This window comes from Heliangelus exortis, chromosome 23, assembly GCF_036169615.1.
Source record: "Heliangelus exortis chromosome 23, bHelExo1.hap1, whole genome shotgun sequence".
NCBI lineage: Eukaryota > Metazoa > Chordata > Aves > Apodiformes > Trochilidae > Heliangelus > Heliangelus exortis.
The window spans coordinates 3,376,897-3,398,563 of record NC_092444.1 but is presented as its reverse complement, the minus strand read 5'-3'; the positions used below and the strand labels follow the sequence as shown (position 1 = coordinate 3,398,563).

The 21,667-nt window shown below is 41.7% G+C and overlaps 1 protein-coding gene across 4 annotated transcripts in view; it reads left to right on the top strand.

Moving 5' to 3' along the window:
* TMCO4 (transmembrane and coiled-coil domains 4) overlaps positions 1-21,667 on the top strand; it is a 39,469-nt gene continuing 17,802 nt past the window's right edge. For 2 of the 4 annotated variants that reach the window (XM_071767388.1, XM_071767391.1), the window contains exons 1-11: positions 94-221; positions 3,412-3,596; positions 3,997-4,171; positions 7,528-7,555; positions 9,583-9,715; positions 13,370-13,467; positions 14,159-14,302; positions 14,797-14,916; positions 16,897-17,061; positions 17,610-17,746; positions 19,205-19,289. In XM_071767388.1, the coding sequence (XP_071623489.1) occupies positions 3,418-3,596; positions 3,997-4,171; positions 7,528-7,555; positions 9,583-9,715; positions 13,370-13,467; positions 14,159-14,302; positions 14,797-14,916; positions 16,897-17,061; positions 17,610-17,746; positions 19,205-19,289 (1,264 nt within the window). In that variant the 5' untranslated portion in view covers positions 94-221; positions 3,412-3,417. Of the gene's footprint in view, positions 65-93; positions 222-3,411; positions 3,597-3,996; positions 4,172-7,527; positions 7,556-9,582; positions 9,716-13,369; positions 13,468-14,158; positions 14,303-14,796; positions 14,917-16,896; positions 17,062-17,609; positions 17,747-19,204; positions 19,290-21,667 lie in introns of those variants that run through there. The other 2 variants (XM_071767389.1, XM_071767390.1) reach the window with 2 other exon arrangements.

Below are 21,667 nucleotides of genomic sequence, written 5' to 3'. Positions count from 1 at the left end.
GCGGGCGGCAGCGGCGGAAAGGAGCGCGGCGGGTCTGCGCTGAGGCCAGGCCAGTGCCTGACAGGTCGGGAGAGGGGCTTCGGGGGTGTGTGCGGTCCAGGTCCGCGGGCTGAAGGGGCGGGCGGGCCCCTCTCCTCAGACTGTTCCCTGAGAGGAGGGCTGTGGTGGTGACCGCCCTGCTGCCGCTGAGCTCTTTTCCTCTCCTCAGTCATTGTCAAAAGGTTAGTTTCTGTAGAAAAAGTAAATGCCTGTATTCTAGCTCCGGCGATTTCAAGCGCAAAGGACTAGCGAAAAGAGTAGATGTCGGCAGCTGTGGTTCTCGCAGCATTCCTAGCTGTGGTGTTTTTCTCACATTTTTCCCGCTGTCTGCTTCTCTCTTCTGGCCATGGCTCTGCGGCTTTTGTCCACCTGTTACCTGACATCGCATCTCAGCCCCTGCTGTTACAAGCGTCTGCATCAACCAGATCAAACAGGCTTAGTTTTGCAACTGCTTAAGCTTTTAGCTTCCCTGTCCCCTTAGAGCTCTTTTACATTTAAGACATCCATGTCTGCATCAGCTGTCTGTATCGTGTTCACAGGTTTTTGTGGCGAGGTGATTTTATCTGTGTTTAAAATTAAATTTATTAATTGCATTCGATGCTCTTACTGTCTCTGGATTAAAAACAAAGACTGTAGCATTCCCACCATGTCTGTGGTTCTGGAGTGTTGTGTAAGTCCCCAAGAAAGTTTATCTGCTCTAAATATTTAGGAAGTCTCAGTGCTTAACCACAGTTCAGCTATGCCATATTATGTTTTTTCCTCATAAGGGACTTTTTGTCCAGCCCTATCTGAATAACTATCTACAGCTACTTATCTAAAGTTGATGTCTAATTAACTTTTGAAGGTATAGGAGATTAATGTGCCAGAGTCTTGGTAACTTCTGTCATAGTGTAGGATGAACACAATGCCAGCATCTCTTAACTCTTTCAGTAGTAGGGAGCATGTACATATTGAACAGCTTTAGATCCACAAAAGGGTCATCTTTCTTCTTTCCAAACAGCAGTTTGGGAACATCTGTATAAAATACATGACCTGTCAAGAAAAAAAAAAGGGCTTTGAGTGTAAAGTCAGTGCTGGAAGAGATAAAAAATGTCTCTTTCAAGTGACAGTTTGGATCATGGCAATGCTATTGATTGCTGCATCAACCTTGTTCAAGACAGACAGGAATGCCAGTGCCACAAACTGTAAATAACTTTTGGGATATATTTCTAGCTCTCAATTCCCTCATCTTGGATAGTGGCAAAATTTTTTGGCTCAGTTTTTCTTTACTAAATCCCATTATGCCTTTTTTTGTTTTTTTGTTTTTAATGCTGAGTATCTGAAAATCCATGCCTTTTTCCCCCCTAGCTATTCATGGAGAAATAGGAAGCTGTGCTGAGGGATGAACATGGAGCATACTGGCCAAAGCATCTTCAGAGCAAAGGAAAGTCTTTCAAAAACTTTCTCAGGATATTCTAGATGCTCAGCACTGTGAATTACTTCTTGGAGAACATCAATGAAGTTGCATGCAAGAAGCTACTGTGGTGTCACTCCATAATTGCTCACATCTTTTATTTTATTGGGAAACAAGGTTAAATGGTTGTCTTGTTCCAGGATCCTTTTTTAGCTGCTTTACTTTTAAAGGAGCTTGTTATAACAAATCAATGAATATGTCACAGCAGGGGAAGGGATTTTATTTTCAGTGCTGTCTTCCATAATCTACTAAATATGTGTCCAGAGGTGGTAGATACGCCAACTAATTGTTTATAATGTTATTAAAAGTTTAAGCATTAGATTATTTCTAGGCAAATTTGTCCATCACTCAGGTTTAGGAAGATCAGAGCCTAGCAAGTGATGTGAAATTGATTTCAGGGGTCAAAATAAGGGTTTTGAAGCTCTTGAAGTAATAGAACAATCTTGAATTTTTTTAAGGAAGTCCTGGAAAGCACGAAGACTGTGGTTCAGCAAGTGTAAATGTTGCTGTATGTTGAGGTTGGTACCAGGGTGGGCCTCACAGGTCTGGAATTGATCCCAGGTGCCTACTCTCCCTGAGGAAACTTAATCTGCCCCTTCCCTTTTCTGGTTGGTACTGAAATAAGAGTGCTGGAATGTGATGTTTCCATGGAAATGAGCCTAGATCCCTTAGATGTTGTGGGGTGCTGAGCTCTCCTGGGGAAAAAAGTGCAAGTTCTGGTAACTATCAGCCCTCGAGTGATGAATTTTCCTTGCATTTATACTTCAGCAGTTAAAGACTGCAATCCTTGAGAAAAACTAATTACCTCAAATAAATTTAATGAGCAGGAAGGCTAGATAGACACTTTTCCTGGAAGGCCATGACAGATAGTACACAGATAATAAAATCTCTTTTAGAAGAGCTGCTCCTGCACTGTGCTTCCGTCTTCTAGGAATCTAAAACTATCCAATAAATGGTGTCTGCATCCTCTGAGACTGTTCTAGTGTCATGGGCTCCTAGCTGGTTGCCAATTTCTACAGGGTTCAGAAGAAAGGAAACATTTAAATAGGAAGTTATGTAATGAAATAGGTGCTTTGTCCCCCTAAGAAACCAATGGAATCTTGATGAAGTCAGTAGAAATTCCAGGTGATATAAGCAAGCTCTGGAGCAGATTATTACCCAACTTGAACTCCAAAATGAGCCAGTGCCACTTCTGCCTGATTTTGGTCATCCCAGTTGGTCACCTGTGTCACCAGGAAGCTCCTGGAAGCAGTCAGAAGCTATTCAGGTGGAAGTGTGGACATCTTTGTTCTGAAAAAAATACTTTGTCCCAGCTCAAGGTCTGTGTGGCACAGGAATCGTATGTTGAGGGATAAAAGCAGTGGCAGGTTGTACAGAGGAGAGGATATGACAAGCAGAGCAGCGTCCTTGGGACACATTAAAGGTCCTGCTCAAGAGGCTGCAGCTGGACTTGACTTTCTTAATGCCACCAGCCAAATGAACAGAGGAGTGTTTTGGGTTGAGGATGAGAGAGGCAAATTCTTTCCTAGGCAGCTGTACTGGTCCCTGCACCAGGTGCAGGGTTTTATTCTACATGTTGTTGCAGTGAAGATGAGAATGGTACAGCTGAGCAGAGCTCAGTCTCTTGGCACCTTGAAGGGGATTTCTCCTTTTGCTGTGTGACATATTGGTGGCTCATTTGGTGCAAAACTTTTGGGAGCTGGTAAAGAGGAAGTCTCCTGTTGCCTTCTTTGGTCCCAGCACTGTGCTGGGGGGGATACACAAGCTGGACCTTGACAGACTTCATAGTGACAGCAAGCATGACAGTGAAAAAGCAAAGGAAATTTGTCACCTTGCTTCCTGATTTCCAACTTTTTGCTGTGTTTTTTTGTTTGGTTGGTTGTTTTTTCCATTTGCTTTTTCCTCTTTGGAACTTGCAGGTAAGAATGGCTGCAGGAGAGAAGTGGCAAAGCTTGGCTTCTAAACAGCCTGGCGAGGCTAAAGGGGCTGGTGAAGAGGAAGCCCGTGTGCCTCTGGGCCAGCAGCTGGGCCAACCGGGAAGATTTGCTTGTGCGGCGCTCTGTGGGATATCCCTAGCCTGGCTGTTCCCTGGAGAGGAGCAAAGGTACTACAGAGAGTGGCATGGGGTGAGCAAAAGTGGGCCTTTTGGGTAGCAGCTCAGGTGAAGCTGGTGCCAGACTGTGAGGGGATATGAAGTTTGGGGAGTGGAAGATCCTTTTGACATTTGGTGTTTTCTTGACTGTATTGTCGTCCTCTCTTCCACCTTTGAGAGTTTTGTGCTTCAGCACAAATTGCATCCCATAATTCTGCAGACTTCAGAGCAAAGGCCCTAGATTGCTTTCTTGTTTGTATAGCTAGCTTGAGTAGCAACTCACTTTCAGCTGACTTCTTACAATGCTTTGATTTTAATAAGAACAGTAAGAGATCAACATTTGAAACCAGACACCACGCAAAGCTTCCAAAAATACCAAGAACAGAGCATTAACTGCTACTGTGCCTTACAGCTCCTTCAGGACGGACTTCATTGAGGGCTTTGTGAAATGGCTGGACCTGCCTGGAGCTGTCTTACCTGCCATGACAGCATTTGCTAGTGGCTTAGGAGGTGAGGGTACAGAAACTTTTGCCGAGATGTTACTGAAGGATCCTTTCTTGAGGGAAAATCCAGTTGTCATTACCCAAGTAAGTGCATGCACCCTCCCCCCCCTTGCCCTTGTTTGCTTTTGCAAAAGATATTCTTTCTGCATTTGATATATTCCTGGTTGTTTCCCTCGTTCTCTCTTCTTCAGGGTGGATTCTCCAGAATTAGGCAAGTCTTTCTGTGTTGCTGCTGAGTGAAATTTTTGTGACAATTAACTTGTTCTTGCTCCGAGCCTGTATTGCATAAGGTGTTCTTGCGCTTTTACAAAAGCAGCCTCGAACCAGCAGGAGCCCAAGGTGCTTTACTCTGAGCCAAAGAACTGAGGCACTTATCACCTGGATTCAGGTGACATACAGAAACCAGAAGATAACAATTCTTTGATTACTTGAAAGCAAAGATCAGGAATAGCTATCAGTTGAATGCCACAACATGAGTATTTTACGCACTCAAGTCTATTGATTGATTTTATCAAAGGAAAGATAGAATTAAAGACTTTTGCAGAGCAAAGCAGCAGAGGCTTGCAAAGGGTCTTTGCGAACACATGCTGGTGTGTGGGAAACTTCAGTGTATCAAGCTGAGATCAGCTTTTTCCTTCTTACCTGAAAATAAACAAGCTACAGGACACGGCGTTCTGAGTTCTTGATATGTTGCTTTATGGTCCTCTTGCTCCTTTTTATTCAGCTGCTAATGACACATTTCCTCTTTATTTATCGAGTACAGGCTTTAATTGCTCAATGTGTTGAGTGGCAGAGTGCTGCCTGCATTTTTTAATGCCCTCCATCTCAGTGGTGCTGAAGGGATGATACAATGAGGTCAGAAGATTAGGGGTAAACTCACCATTGATTCAATGATGATTTGAGGATGGTGGATTTTTAACTTTGTGTTCATTGCAGATGACTAATATAGGCAAATGTGTGTTAACTGAATCCTTTAAGGACAGTAGTTGTATCATAAAGGCTATGGGTATGGAATGAGAAAGCAGTGCAACAAGAAGGTGAAGAAGTGATGATAGAGGAGAAGATGTTGAAAGTTCTTATCATTAATATCTATTTTTGCTCTGAACGTACTTAGAATGCCCTTTTTCCTGTGGGTTTTTTTTCCACACATCCACTGCAATGTGGATTGGATGCTCTCTGTTGTTGAGGAAAAGTGTTTTGAACTTGCAGCAATTCATCAAAAGCTGGCAAAGACTGCCTAAAGGTTGTTTCCCTTTCTTTGTTGGGTTTCTCAGTCATATGGGTGGTAGTGCATGGAATGCACACGGAGATTTAAAACACCAAACAAAGAACGAAATATTGTAAGTGCTGCGTAGAGGAAGAAAACAAGCTCCTTGTGAACTAATCTAATCAGTACTGCTTGGGTTATAGGTGACTGCACAGTAGTACGTGCAAAGCCTAAACCAATTAGAAATAGATGAGAAAGCTAGCTGGGACAAATGCAATAAAAATAGTAGTTCCAGTTTATCACCTGATCAGCTGTATCCATTCCTCACCTTTTGAAATACTTAGGCTAGATTTTTAAAGTAGGTTATTTGATATGAGGTACAATCCTGGGCAGCACCTGAGTCAACACCCACGGCTCCCTTGGCAGCACACAGGGAGAATTTATTACCTAGAAAAGGGCTCTGCACAAACCAGTAACCTGGGAAAACAGGCTGATGACATTAATCCCTTTGTGGCAACAAGGCCACAAGCTTCACCTGTTATACACTTCAGGCTCTTTGCTTGGCCAGCTTTCTGCTTGGGACTCCTAACTCTGGACCTCCTGCTGGGCTTTGACACCTGTATCTCAACTTCTTACCAAACTGCAGCCAGGGAGGAGGGGATGGTGCCCATGTATCCAGTAGTTGGGTAGTTACAATACTAGGGCTCTTGCAAACCAGTTACATTCTTCCCTCTGCCTTTGTGGATCAATGTCTCCAATTCCCACATCCCACCAACCACCCTGGGGAATAATTTGCAGTGTGTGTACATGCACAGAATACTAATCATGTCCAGACCTAAAAGGAAGTCTTGGTTTTTTCTGCAGCACTGTGACTAGGGGAACAGAGGAGACCTGATTCAGTGACTAACTTAATTTAAAAGCATTATTGACACATTGTAGATAGCAAACCAGGACCTTCCATTTCTTGGGTGAGCTCTCTGTCCATTGGGGTGCAGGCTGAAGGAACAGTGGTGACTTCTTTGTGAAGCCCAACCTTCTGCAACTGCTTATCCCATTTGGGCTTGCAGGACAGGCAAGCTGAAGGCTGTGGATGGAATTCAGCCATCGAGGGGTGTGTGTGTGAGTGAGAGCATCTAGCAGCAGCAGTTTTTAGGGCTGCATTTTGATAAAAAACACCTGTAGGTAGGAGCTGAGCTGCCCTCATCTTTTGGCTTTCCCAATCCTATGCAAAAGCTCTCTTCTCCTTTATGAAACAGAAAACTCTTCTCATGTTAAAATGATATTCAGAGTCTAGACTGGATAATATTTACAGTTTGCCCCTTTTCTAGTAGGAGTTGGTTAAGGATGGCTTGTTCTCTGGTTTACACTTCTCTTGCAGTAGGGAAAAGATCAGAGACGTTTTACAATGCAGATTTTGCTTAGTTGCTTCCGGGACCAATAATCATAAACCCTTTGGCAGCATCCTACATCTTTGGCTGCATTTCTTTGTGTTCCCAAAGGGCTGAAGGATTCTCTGTGAAAAATAATCTGTGTTTTATTTGTGTGTAGGAGAGGGAAGTAGCTAGGCTACTGCTTAGTGTTGTAGTTACAGAAAGAATTTAATATCTATCCAGTGGCAATAAAAGAGAAGAACATTGTAATAAAAACACTGGCCCATTTTTTCATGGATTTGCTCATAGAAACCATATATTGACTTGATCTCTTTTCTCAGTTTCTTTCAATGGTAAGTAGCCGACACACAAGTCCTTCAGTCTTGACAGATGGCCATAAATTCTGAGGTTTCAATTTTTTAGCACTTATTCCAAAAAGAACTTCATGCCAGTTCAGCATTACCTAGAGCTTTGAATTCCCAGAATGCCAGAGCAAATAAGGGCCACTGGACCATTCCAGCAGCATTCAAACCTGTCACTCATGTTGAATTCATTAGAATATATGGCTAAAGTGTGAGCAGAAGGCATTGCAATTAGTAAAGCACAAAAACATGGGATTCTTCCTTATATAACAAGCATTCTCTACTTCTCTCCAGCTGTTTGTACCTGCATATGGAGAATTTTATACTGGTAGCATCTGGTTTTGCTGTCTTGCTGAATTGCTCTCTGGCTTCCCATGTTGATGAACTGACATGCTGCAGTGCTTAAATCATAGTCCAGTGGGTTTTGATGCCTCCATTTGGTACTTCCAGGCATACATCATCAGTTTTAATCTGAATATTCTTTTTTTTTATATATTTTAGGACCTTCTGTCCTTCTCTCTTAGAGATGGTAAGTTTATATAGCATTTATTCTTTGTAAGAATAATGTAGATAAGTTTACATCTGATCCTTTAAAATGCCCAAGGTACCATCCTATTTTATCTTAGCATCCTTTACAGCAAAAGCAGCACACTCTTTGCCTGCACCCACTACAAGAAAAGCAGCTAATGTATGATTAATTATTAAGATTATGATTTATTAATAATTATTAATAATTATTAAAATTACTAATTGATTATTATTACATAATTAATTATCAATTATTATGATTAATAATTAAAGGTATGATTAGCAAGGCCTGTTACAAATGGAACAACCCTTCACCTCCTTAACTTTACCTTGTGTCTTGGCATGCAAATGTATGGGATGGTAGAAGAGTACTAAAGTAAAGTACCTAAAGTGGAGGGGTTTTTTTTTTCTCCAGGAGTTGTTATGAATATTTCAGCCTTGCAGATTTTCTGTGTATTGCTTGTTGCCTAAAAGAAAATAAATAAAAAATCAGGGAATGAATTCCAGAGTGTTCTGTGAAGCCTACTATAAATAAATGTGATTTTACTTGTATATTATATTACACACAGAACAACTTTCTGGTTTACAATCCACAACATGGATTAGTCTGATAAAAATAATGAAATAAAGACTTCCTACTGAACAAAATGTTCCTTTCTAAAAGAAGCCTGTTTTATACCACTACTTGCATTTCTTAAATCTTTGTGTTTTAATATGTTCTCACAGGAAAGAACTGGCTGGTTGCTGATTAGCCTGTTTCACTGCAGAGCAAAGAACCATTTTTGTTCTTTGCTTTATTTTTAATGGAAAATTGACAAGTCAGTTATTGCAAAACTGCTTATTTTGCTAAGCTGGAATTTAAAAGAAATATATTTTCATGCCTTGCTGGCTTACTGCCAAGGTGGCTAAGGGAAAAACTCTGTTGTGTATTAGCAGAAAGTGAAGTGGATGCTCATTAAAACACTTTGCTTGGGCTTGCAAGATGTGGCACATGTCAGGGATGAAGTGAAGATAAATACTTGCGTTATTTCTCAACTAAGGACAAATTTTTTAAAGTGGCGTCATTAAATCCTACCAAAGTAGTTTGGTATCTTAGTAATGATGGCAATAAATAAATAAAACTATCAGATTGCCAAATGCCAGGTTTCTCTACGTGCAGCAGGTATCGGAAACATACTGTGTAGTTGGGTCTTGCTGGTATGTTCACCCACCCCTAGAAAAACAATTGTATTTTCATCCCGCAGTGCACCAAGAGCCCTTCACAAAAGCCTCCCATCAGCAAGCAGCAGTTGCTACTGAGAGAAACATATTAAAAAAGCAGGAGTCGGCTCAAATAATTTAAAATCTATTAAATTTAAATGTCTTTCCTTTAAGAACACCTGCTTAAGAGTAATAATTTCTTCTATCTCCTGTTGTCTGAGTGCATTGTCTACTCCTGCCTCTCCAGCAGTGAGGAATAAATTCAAACAATTGTCAGTGATACTGCTAGGAGAGCAGGTTTGTGGTTTTAAACTCCAGAGTCCCTCCTGCTGCCAACAAGATGAATTGAATTTAAAGCTTTTGCATGAAGGCACATTTTTACAAGATACCCTATCTTGCAGTGATGCATAGTTGAGGTGTCATGTTATCCATAAATACATATAGATATTTTATATTTCCAGCTAGATGATTTTCCAGTTAGTCTTGCTGCAGAATTTCTCTGTTGAGGTGCAACCTTTCCAGAGCCAGAAGGCCTCTGCCATAGAGGATGAAGACTGAAGGGTTTGAGACCCTTTTTCTGCTGTAAAGGCAATTACCTGGTGCAGTGACTGCTCACAGGGTGATGTTTGCAGGGATGGAGGAGTTTCCATTTATCACCCTCTTTAGATAACAGGACTTGTCTTCAAGTATGTGGAAGATGAAGAGGGCCTGAGGGAAGTAGTTGTGCTTGCATGTGACATGGTCCTCTAGTACAGCTGAGTGCAGAACTCACTACTTAATCTGGTGCAAGAAAGTCTGATTGATTTCCTGGGCTTCCTTCTGTTTAAGGGTACTACGATGCTCGAGCAAGGGTGTTGATCTGCCACATCACCTGGCTGCTGAGAATCCCTTTGGAAGAGCTGGAAGCCCTGGAGGAATCTCTGGTTGAGAGCCTAAAGGAACAAAAAGAGGAAGAGTCTGAGTAAGAACATTTGGGTTGACTATGGGATTTTAAAAAAACCACTGCCAGTGCTGGAAAGTTTAGCAGTAATTTCTTGTGCCTAAGTCCAGTCTCTGATCATTCTCCCCATGGCTCTTAGTGTAATCATTTATGGCTTGATGACGGTTGTGGAGCCCTCACAGCACTTTAGCTGCACTGGGAAGGAGGAAAGCTCAGCATTCTTAAGATCAGAGCTGAGACCCAACCTTGCAAGCTAGCAAAGGCTGCTTCATGCTGAACTGCCTCATTTCCTTGTTCCTTTTTGCCTCTCCTAGGCTGCAGATTATGCTTAAACACACCACAAAGAGCTGCTGTCTCTGTGTCTGTTATCTCTCAGCCCAATATGCTTCAGATAGAACTGCCTCTTGCAGAATTAAGTTCCTATGAATTTCAGGATTAGGTTCTCAGCTGCTCATTTTCTGTGGCTCTCTCCTCTGTATCCTGTTTAGGATTCAGATGTCTAACCCCTATAGGTTAGAAGGTAGGTCTTGAGGGCAACAACCTACATCTTTAGATGTTTATGCACCTGACTCCTAGTTGTGTTATTAAGGCAAGATTGATTCTCTTAATTATCAGGACTTAGATGTGAAACAGCCAAAATGTTGATCTCTGTGGGATAGGTTGCCTTTTTGTATTCCACTTACCAGTCAGGAATTTTGTGAAGTAAATGTAAACGTAAATGGAAGGTAGTAAACAGATCTGTACTGGACTTTCAAGGGACCATTTAGTATTTTTCTCTGTCAGCTCAGCAAACAGGTTCTGAGATTAACCCGAGTGCTAATAAAGGCTTTAATCAATGTTCCTGACATAGTAGAGTTCAGACATTACCAGCATGTGATGGGTATCTTTCAGTTCACTTAAATAAAGCTTAACTTTATAGCTCACTGTAAAAAGGGAAAGTCAAAATAAATTCAAAGATCATGGACTCCTCAACAGAACACTGGCATGCAGGAGCAAGGGTTGATATCAGTGGGGACTGTTTTGCTGGGGCTTGTGGAAGCAAGCTCAGTCTTGGGCCTTCAAGCGCAGGAGAACACCGACACTGAGGTTGGGCTGTCACCTGTAGAGGTGACACTCCAGTGCCTAATTCTGTATGGGCTACACTGTGGGTCCTGTAGCACATCCCAAAAAGATAGCAGTAGTGTCTGATAACAACCAAAGTCACCAGAAAATTATGCTGTCTACTTACAAGGATGATCCTGCAGCTAGCTCAGTGGCTTTTGTGCATATCTGGTGTGGCAAAAGCCATGGATTTCATTCTTGTTCTTTGCCCAAGTTGCAACCATGGAAGTAAGCACCTGTTAGATAAAGGGGGAAAAAAAAATCTTTATAGTGAGAGTATAGTACTTGAGTCTCACTATAGTGAGACTCCAGTGTGAACACGCTTGTTACTCCAGGGCTAAACAAAGGCTGAGATTTGTGGAGAATCAGTAATCTTTTGTTTGGTTTAAAGTTAGGAGTCAACAGGGAAATGAAGTGGAATACAAACCTGTCACCACTTTGACCTCACAGACTTTTGTGCCAGGGAATACATTAACATCTGCATAGGATACATCCAGCTCTGCCCATCCATTGCAAGGAGTTTTGGAACAGTAACAACCAACCAGGGTTTTTGGAAGCTTCTGCAGAGGCGTTTTTTTACTGAAATTTCTTAACAGGAGGTTTTGCTGCTGTCTTTGCTGCTGTGGGTGTGTTGGCCTGTGGCCCAGAATGGGCAAGGTTAAATGTAGAGTATGGTCACCTGGAGAACATGTGCATCCATCCTACCAGCACCAAACATGTCCTGACTTGCAAGTGTGAACCTCTCCTGTACATGGTTCCATAAGAAACTGGAAAACACCACATCAATTGCTGCTAACATGTACTCCTGCCACTTTTCCTCATTGGAAAATGATCCAGAATTCCACCTATAAAATCTCCCTGAACATAATTTGTGGTTCAGGCAAGAAGCTGCATATCCAGGATCACTGAGGCTAGAGAAGAAGCAGCAAAGGCAGTTAATTACCACAGTGGATAAAAAGCAGTCTGGTAGTCAAGTGGTAATTGTAATGCAGAAGATATCAGCAAAGCAACTGTCAAAAGTGGTTGCTAGCAGCTACAGAAGGAAAGCAGTAACAGGTAGAAGTCCTGGTGTCAGTAGTTTCACTGTATCTTCAGGCAGGCTTCATTTCTCAACATGCTCATTACTGAAAATAAAGCCAGGTTAGCTGGATTTCAGCTCCCTCAATGTCATCATTTTCATCCCAAGACAACAGCACATTGACTATAAAAGCTGATGAACCACCATGTAGAACATAAATTTCTGGATATTGCTATCATAGGAATTAATAGCCAGACTGCAGAATTTATTTAAGGAACTCCAGGAGCAGTTTTTCCCAAGCCAAAGCATTCAGCTTGATGACTGCATACACAAACTCATGCAGATCCCTGCTTTGACCACAGCTTGTAGAAAGTGAATGTCATTACACAGAAATTGCTGAAGGGGCAGCCACTGCAGGCTGCACTCTTGTTCTCAGCAGACAGCCCTTCTTGCTGCTGCGGAAGGTAATACAACATGTTGTTGTTTTTTTTTCCAGAGGATCTCTGTGGAGACAAAGTCTGCGTGCCGTGCGAGTCCGTGGGGGCTCTGCCATTGACTCCAGTGGTGCAGGGATTTCCCCCACTTGCTCCATTCTCCCCCTGCTGTGTTTTACAAAGCTCCATATTGTTTGGGGCTCATCTAGAAATTGTCTTTATCAAAATTCCAGTGCACGTAGGGGGGTTCCAGGAAGGATTAGGAAATAGTATGGATAATGAAAATCCACAATTTGGCTAGGATTAAGAGGGAAAATATCCAAGTTTGGAAGCAAGATAAACTCTGGCACTTCAAGGCCTAGATGAACTGCTGCATAAGCAGGCTAGACGGACCACTCCTCTGTAAAAAAATTATTTCTGTATCTTCTGTTTCTTGCACTTTCCTCTGAAGTGGGAAGTCTTTCTTGTAAGAGAGACACCAAAGACATGGGAGAGAAGCCGAAAGTAGTGCCTAAGAAGTGACATTTGTTCCTTGTATTTTGTTTACCTGTTTCTGATAAGCGTGTTAAAATTTAGCTTAAATGCACACAGACAAATTAATTAATGACGGTATTTAATACTATATTATTATATTGTGACGTGCAATTAGTAAGGAGTTGAATATACACAGTTGCTGGAAAATTGCTTGATTCCATCTCTGTGTTTGGTAGCACAAAGTCACCCTCATTCTCTTTTGTTTCAGACACTTTTCCTTGTTTCCACTTAGCTTTCTTGTGTGTTTTGAAGACACATGGGCAGTATATAGTTATTGAAATGCTTTTGACTTCGTTTTCTTTTTTCTCTTTTCTTTTTTTTTCACAAGCTTCAGCCCTACTAGGAAGGGTTTTCCAAGTAAGTAACATCTGTTGGCTTTTCTCAGCAATTAAATTTTTTCAATTTAAATCTGTGGGTCTATGTCCATGATCATAAATCTGAGTGTGTTGTCACAGTCCACACCTGCATGTTACTTTTTACTGTTCCCAGTAGGGAAATTATGCCAAGGAGAATAAAAGCAGATTGTGATGCAGCACTGTTATCCGTCAGGCTTCTCCATCAGTTTTTGTGCTTCTGATCCCCCTACAGAAATGCAGAGTTATTGAGAAAAAAGAAGGAAAGAACAAAAAAGCTGAAGAGATACCTGCTGATTGGGTTGGCAACCGTTGGAGGTGGAACAGCGATCGGTGAGGCTGCCCTCAGCATTTCTGAGGCTTGCTCCTAAATTGCATGCACGGCACTAGGGGCAGAGGGGGTGTGAATTATAAATTCAGCAACAGAAGCCATCATTCCTTTTAGCCCCAGCTCTAATTTTAAAGTATTCACTGCTTTTCTTTGCCAGGCTGAAGGCAGTATGTCACTTTAGATACAAAAAAACCCTACCGTGTACGAAAAAAAAACCCCATAAAATCGTGACCAACGGAAGAAACCCTATATCCAAGTATTTTCCACCCCATGAAAATAAAACTGAAAGAATTATCTGGGAAAACTATTCTAGTGTAGCTTCACTGGCTGACAGAAATATAAGCTGAGGCCATCACCCTTAAAAATGTTTTCTCCTCTTTTGCTCTTGGATTAGATCTTCAAATCTAAATTCAAAATAATATGTGAATAGATCAATGTTTCTGAAGCGAACAGGGCATGGCTCACCTCTGTCTGCCACATACTCCTCCTTTAAATTTGAAATTTTTCTTCATTTTTACTGAAGTCAGCCAAAGAATTTAGGGCATGGGGAAGGTCTCAGAAAACCCCTGTGCTGGTGATGCAAAGTGACCATCACTGATATTCTCTCAGTAGCATTTCACACAGCACAGGGAGACAACTGCCTGAATTTTGTATGCAAAAACAGTTTGGTGGTATCACCTGTTGCATCTTCAGGCTTGACAGGAGGTCTTGCTGCCCCTCTGGTTGCTGCGGGAGCTGCTGCTGTCATTGGGAGTGCTGGAGCAGCTGCTTTGGGTTCGACTGCTGGGATTGCTGTCATGGCATCACTCTTTGGAGCAGCTGGAGCTGGACTGACTGGTAAGGGAGCACCCCCTATGTCTCAGGGGCACAGGGACCATGTCTGCAAATGCAGAACTAATGATTTAGCTGAGCTCTGCACAGGAAGGGAAGCAACTTGAGGTGTAGTCCTTCAACCGTGAGATGATCCTTTCAGTGCTGGTTAAGATGCTGTGTAGCCCTTGATGATCAGGTAGGAAAAAAGAATATTTGGTATGTGGCTAATGAAGAAAATGAAAGCTGTCTTTGAAAGATGCTACAACTTGTTGCAGCTGATGTCTGTGCTGCAGCAAAGTAGCCTTCTGCTGGGATTCCCTCAGATCACACAAGTTCAGAAGGATCAATTTGCTCCATACCAAACTCTAAGCTATGTATGGGCTGCCTGAGGGTTTTGGAAAGGAAAAAATATCCCTATCCTAATTACCCAAGTTGTTTCTTCTGAACATTTACTGTTAGCAGAGTCTGTCCTTGCTGTGGGATTTCTGAGACTCGTATTTCTGCCTTGCTGCATGTAGGATACAAGATGAAGAAGCGTGTGGGAGCAATAGAAGAGTTTGAATTCCTCCCACTTACTGAAGGAAAGCAGCTTCATATCACCATAGCAATTACTGGATGGCTGTGCACTGGCAAATATGGTAGGAACAAGATGAGGTAACTGAGAGGAACCTGCAGAGCTATGTCTGTTTCACTCCAGCAAGGGTTTACACTCTTGTAGCACCCTGTCTTCCCCACATATGCATGGCCTGCTAACTAGAACAGACTGACTCTCAAAATTTTGCAACCCAGTTTGCAATCCCAATCAAAACAGAGGAGAGGAAGAGAGAGGGCAGTAAAATGGTAGAGATAGTTGGATTGATAGTAATCATAGGAGATGGTTTTTGTTAATAAGTGCTGCCTGGTTTTGCTAGGAAAGGTTTTGTTTGGGGTGGATGATTTCCAGCAGTAGTACAAAGTGTCTCACCTATCTCTGAGACCTTATGTTTATCCTCAAGCAATTAACAGAAAGTAGTGTTGTTTTTCTTTCTTGATATCTGCCAGATAATGAGGTTTATTGGCAAGAAAGGCTGTCAAATAAATTCTGCTAAGCTCAGCACTCAAGAGGTCAACTTACAGCCAGCAGCCTTGAAAGCTCTGTAGCGTTTTGGTTTCCAGTACAGCTTGTCATCTAAAATACGTCAGCTGTCTGCTGATGTGTTCAGCAGCCTGGCTGAACAGCTGCCAGTTTATTCAGAAGCATCACAGTTAACACTGGCTATTATTAATGAAGAAGGATGTCTCTGTCCTGTTGCTTGTTAGATTGCAGCTTGCTGTCAAAGTCAGGTTATTTTCACTTTGCAGTACTTCGGCCTTTTTCATTGTCTGCTTGCCAGGGATACAAATCCTTGGGGTTGGAGGGCTCCCAGGCACTCTTACAAAGACAAGTGTGTCCCTTCACGAACCTTTTTGTGTCTGTTTGCCCTTAAAAGGGAGTTACAGATGACACATTCTTCTTCCATAACAAGCAAGCTGCAGTAATAGTGAACAAAGCAAAGCTGGAATTGTCATCCATTTTCCTCCTTACAGCTGTGACTGTCTAGCTACACACTTGTGTGACTCCCTAAACCAGGGAGAGGGTTTTTATGGAGTTTTCTATCTTGTGATTTTTGAGCTGCCCATCTGTAGGTTCACAAATCTGACAGTGTGTCATGGTGTGATCTGGCATGGGCTTTCTCATGCCTCAACCTGCAAGTTCATTACGGAAGGAACAGTTTGGGAACAGCTTCAGTTAATTAAAATGAAAATTCTGCTCTGCCCTTCAGAGTTCATCTGCTATTAATAGCATTGCCAGGCCCCTCCTGGCCACTTAGTACAAGCTACACTACAAACAGGAGAGAGTAAGGCTTCAAAATTATTCTTTCAGCCAAAAATTAGACTTGTACAGTGGAAATTACCCACTATCTCTCAAGCATCTAGGCACCACTTTTGATCACCACCTAGAGTGGTGAAATTGATCTGAAGTGGCTAACGAGGATGGGTGGCAAAGTAAAAATAACTGCAGTCTGGATCTGCAAGTGCAGATCCCTTGTTTTCAGACAGAGCCATTATTGCAATCCTCACTCATCTAACTGAAGTGCTGGGAAGATGCTTTGTGATAGATTTTGACAAATTCCTACATATTTTCTGTGCTTCTGGTCCTACTGAACTCAGTCGTGCAACCATTCAGCATTTTGTCTTTCTCAGGTATCCTTTGGTCTGCATGAGATGATTGAGCTGCAGGACTTGGTTTGATGTCTGGTGATAGAAGGAATGTCCTTAATACCTGACATAATTAGTGTTAATGTCTTGGCAGTTGTCTGAGGCAATGGAATGGGTCATGAAGTCTGAACACTGAAGACACTTTGCACAGGCAACTAGAGCTGCACAATTCTTTATGAAGCCCAAATTTATTGTAAAACAACAGAAACAGGGGGTCTAAATCTCATAATACTTTTAAATACGATTCCTTGTTATCACAATGTTTGAGGCTATTCCATTGTCCTGATGCTTCTTTTCTGATTCTTTGCTGGACTCATCTTGCCACAAGTCAGATGTGGTTGTGTTTTCTCTGAACATGAATTCTTTGCATCATTTCTCAGGGAGCTTCACAGCACCATGGAGCAGCATGCTGCACTCCAGTGAGCAGTATTGTCTGGCCTGGGAATCCAAGTATTTGATGGAGCTTGGCAATGCCTTAGATTCCCTACTGAATGGTTTTATGAACCTGATGGCTCAAGAAGCCCTAAAATTCACTGTCTTGTCAGGTAAGAATGTAAATGGTCTCAGATCTGTTTGAGTGGCTCTTGTGCAGTTTGACTGCTAGTGCTTGTTGAGAGTAGTTTTCCAAAACAAGATTTCTGACAAGGCTTCTCCCTCAGCAGTACTAGCACCACCCTGCAGAAGGGGCCTGAGAACCTTCTTTGCCACACCTGTAAATTTATATTTGCTCCCCTGTATGCTGTCCCTCTGTGTCACTGACTCATTGTTTTAAAATTACAGTTGGAAAGCCCTTCCTTTGTCTGGGACTGTGCTCATTTCTCTCCATTATTAGACTGTTTTACTGCTTTACATAAACCTTGCGAACACCCAGGTTACATTCATGTAGAGTGTCTGTTTGCCTCCCTATCAGAACATCAGATTCTTTCTTATCTTGAGTCTAGCAAAACATTTCTCACATCAGCTCTTGAGAAAGAACTGCTAACAAAAGGTCCTGGGTTTAGCTTTTAACTCCAGTGAATGTCTTCCTTTTGATGTTTCCTAAGAGCAGCCCAGATTCATAACTAAGCTATGCTGTTTGCTTTGCCTGTCCCAGGTATTATGACAGCCTTGACTTGGCCAGCTTCTCTCTTGACTGTGTCCAATGTTATTGACAACCCCTGGGGAGTGTGTCTTCGTCGGTCTGCTGAGGTGGGAAAACACCTAGCAAGGATCCTGCTCAGTCGACAGCAGGTAATCAGCTAGAAATTATTCACGAATAAAGTCTGGGAAGGGATTCGGGCCAGGGAGGTGAAGTTTTATAGTCATGCTAGTTAACTATCAAGTTGGATCTTTTCAGGGAGAAGAAAATTAATAATAAACTGAAAAACTGATGCATGAAGGTGACCAGTATGTATATGGTTCATTGGGGGAAAAAGTGGAAGTTGCACGTGAATCAAATACTCGTCCCACTTAACCTAAAGCTTTTCTAAATTAAGAGATCCAGGTCAGAAATGACACGTGGCTTGACCATGTCACAAAACAGCCAGGCCATTTCACCTAGTGGAAATTTATGAATAGAAAGTAAAGATAGGTGAAAAGAAATAGAGAATACTGAGTGTTAAAAATGTTCACTGATAATGAGGAGGCACCAGAAAACAGCAGACTGGTACCCACCTGGTACCCAGCAGGTAAACCAGCAGACTGCATCAGCAGACATGCTGTGAGCCATGTTTTTGCCTACAGAGAAGTGGAATGGGCTAGCACCTGAAAGGAATGACAGAGGTTGTGAAAAAAACAGACATTTCTTTCCCCAAAAGCCTGCCACTACTTGCTAAGCTATCACCGCTTGTTTTCTGCTAGCCACAGGTTTGTCTGGCAGGCACGAGTCCAATATCTGTTACAGAGAAGACCCCGTGGCCCCAGAACTGCCTGTCACAAAGAACAATGTGCGGAGCAGAAACAAACGTGAATTCTCATAAAAATGCAATCCCAGGAAGGGCAATAAACTTGACTTCATCCAAGCAAGCCCTTTGTTTTGCTTGTGAGCGTTTGTTACTGCCTCTTTAGCATTCACTGTTGTGAAAACACATTCCAACATGCTGGACTGTCTAAAACTAGTTAACAGGATGTCTAGGGAGTTCACCACACACCTGCTCCATGGTTAATACAAAGACCATTTTTCATTGTTGTCGAGATTGGGCTCCCTTTGATCTTATAGAAAATCATATTAGGCTATTCAAAATAAAAGCTTACCCCCATAATTTTTTTCAGCAGTCACACAGTGCTGCTGTCACTCAGTCTTAAATCAATATTTTTGTATTACAGCTGCTGCTTTTGTTCATTGAAGCGTTTCTAGGAAAATTTTGCTCCTCGAGTTAGGCTTTGATTTGGAAATTTCAAAACAATGACAGCATTTTTTTGTTTCTCTTTGAAGTATCTGCTTTCTTGTAACTTGTGATCATTATATTCTTTCAATTGATTTTCTGTACATACAAAATACCCAGATATTCAGAGTTTTCAATATTGAACTGTGCATAGCTTTGAGGATAGAGAATCCTTTTGAAATCAACCAAATTGCCCAAGGGTTTAAAAGATGTTGCACAAGCTTAAATTCTTTGTGTACCAGGGGCTTGGGGAACCTACAGCCAGTTGCTCTTTCTAGGTCTGCAACAGTACTTGATGGGATTTTCTGCTTTCCTTTTTTCTTAGGGCAAGCGACCTGTCTCACTGATTGGCTTTAGTCTGGGTGCAAGAGTCATTTACTTCTGCCTGCAGGAAATGGCTCAAGAAGAAGGTAAAATTCACCTCCTAACTCTTATCACCTTTATTTTCCTTACTGTTGGTGAGGTTGAGGACTTTTTCTTACAGAGTTTTTCTGGAACAGAGTTTGGGCCTTCTAGAATAATATATTAACATCACTAAAAAAAAAAAAAAAAAGTTTTAAAATCCATTTGGAGCCAAATTTTCCTGTCATTTCCACCAGTTTGGTGGATTAAATCCACTGCCTTCACCAGAGGAGCTCCAGTGTGTTAGTTTGGTCTCCAGTCTGTAAACAACAACTTGACATTTTGTGACGTTCCACTGCTAGATCAGTCTGTGAGCTGCCCACACACCCCGAGGCTCCTGGCAGATGATATTTTGTTGGAAGCCCTATGCAGCTATTGTATCTGATTCCCTGAGTCCTCCCTTCCATTTAAGTCATTGAAACACCACTGTCATCTGCTATTTTCATGGTAATTTTTCCCCAAAGTCAAGTATAGAACCATCTGTCAATTTATACCCCTTGTGGTGGTGTTTATTAATAGATTCTATTTTTAATTTAGAAAAAGAAAAAAAAAATAAAATAGTTATGATCAGTTGATATAAATCACATCTTGGAGTTGAGTCAGGAGTGAGTGAGTGTGTGCATGCAGCTTGCCTTCCCCCCTATGTAGCTAATTGAATTCATTAACTACTCAGCCTCACAAAGAGTTGCTAATAAATAGGGAGCTATATAAAGGAAAATATTTAATAAGTGGGAATATGATATCTGTATAATAAAAGGTGAGAATAGAGTCAAGTGAGGACAGAGAAGGTCAGCATTTTTTCTGGTGCCAGGTGGGTACCAGAACTTCACTCCTGCTTTAAGATGGAAGTCCTCAAATGCAGGAATTCTGTTCTCAAAATAAAATCTAATCAAATCCAGAATGATCCTTGAACAGTTACACTGAAGCCAGAACCCAGATTCCTAATCTGGCTCTAGACTTACTCTTTTTGTGTCCCAAGAATGCCAGGGGATGAGATATTTTCAGCCTTTTATTTAATGATCTGCAGGCTCTCCCTGGAATAATGTGGCTCCAGAGCTAAGTAATACGTGAAAGGAAATCATTAGGGGTCTTTAAGGTTGGATGCCATTCTAAAGAAATCTAAGCATCATAATTATGTATCATAGCAGCTCCCCATTGTACACTAATTTTTCAGTTCCTTAATTGAATTATGAAAGCTGAGCTGTTTGTGAGATGAAAAGCAGCATGTTTAGCACAGATTGCCAAAACGTTCTTCACATGCACATTCCAGCCCAAGCCACAGAAGGAAAGGAACTGGGACCTGAGACATCTGAGACTGATTTGGGGGTTGGACTTGGATGTGTCACACAAAAGAACAACAAGGCTTTGTCATGCAGGCTGTTTGTATCCAGATGGCACTGGCATTTCCCAGGACTAATTGTGTCTTGTCCAGTGAAACACCATGGCAGAAACTCAAATTCTGTGAAAAGAAAACACTCTACCCCAAAGCATTTAAATAACCTTCGGGATATACTTCATCACAAATTACTTTGGAAGCCAGAGCAGAGTAGGTTTCCAGAAAATGACATTATAGCAGAAGATGTAATAATCACCTCTCAGAGACAAGTTACTGCACAGGAAGATCAGCAGTCTCATGATCTTCATCATGATTCCCATGTGTTTTAGTAAACGAGAAGTGTAAACTAATGAAAACTGATAATGGGTGTTATCACTAGAACCTGAACCTGAAGCTGAAGAGATGTTTCCCTCTGTGCCCAGTGAGCTGTACCCTACAGGCATTGCAAAGCCCATCTCCCAGGGAGTGGTTGGTTATGGCCTCTGGGCCAGCTCAGGGTCAGCCTGTATCTCCCACATCTTTTCTGAACAAATAATCTTAACAGTTTTTAATTTTGGCCCATCAGTAATTCTTTTTTTTTTTTCCTGCTTGTGCAGCCTTTATTGTTCTTCAGCATATAAAATATCTGCAAACTGTGAAATAGATTTAATTTATCTAGAGTGTCAGCACCTATGTAGGCCAGTGATCTGTTCTCAGGTTTCTGTCCCCCTCTGTCAACATGAATGTTTTTCAGCCAAGGCTAAACATTTGTGTTCCAAGCAAGAACTAAGCTGTTCAAAGGACTGGAGAAACAAAAGCTTCCACTACCTTGCCCAAATGTTCAGGATCCTGATGAATTAGTGGTTTGTTTATTCAGTTTTTAATGGCCACGGAATTTAGTACCTTGGTTGGAACAAGCTCCCTGTTAGCAAGGCTGTGGGTTTCTTTTTCATTGTCCATGGTAATGGGAACAGGACTTTACTGCTTATGGATTACACTAAAAATTTAACTGCTCTTTGCTGTTCTCTTGATTAGTGTAAAATTTACTTTGCAATAAATTAATTTTGCAAG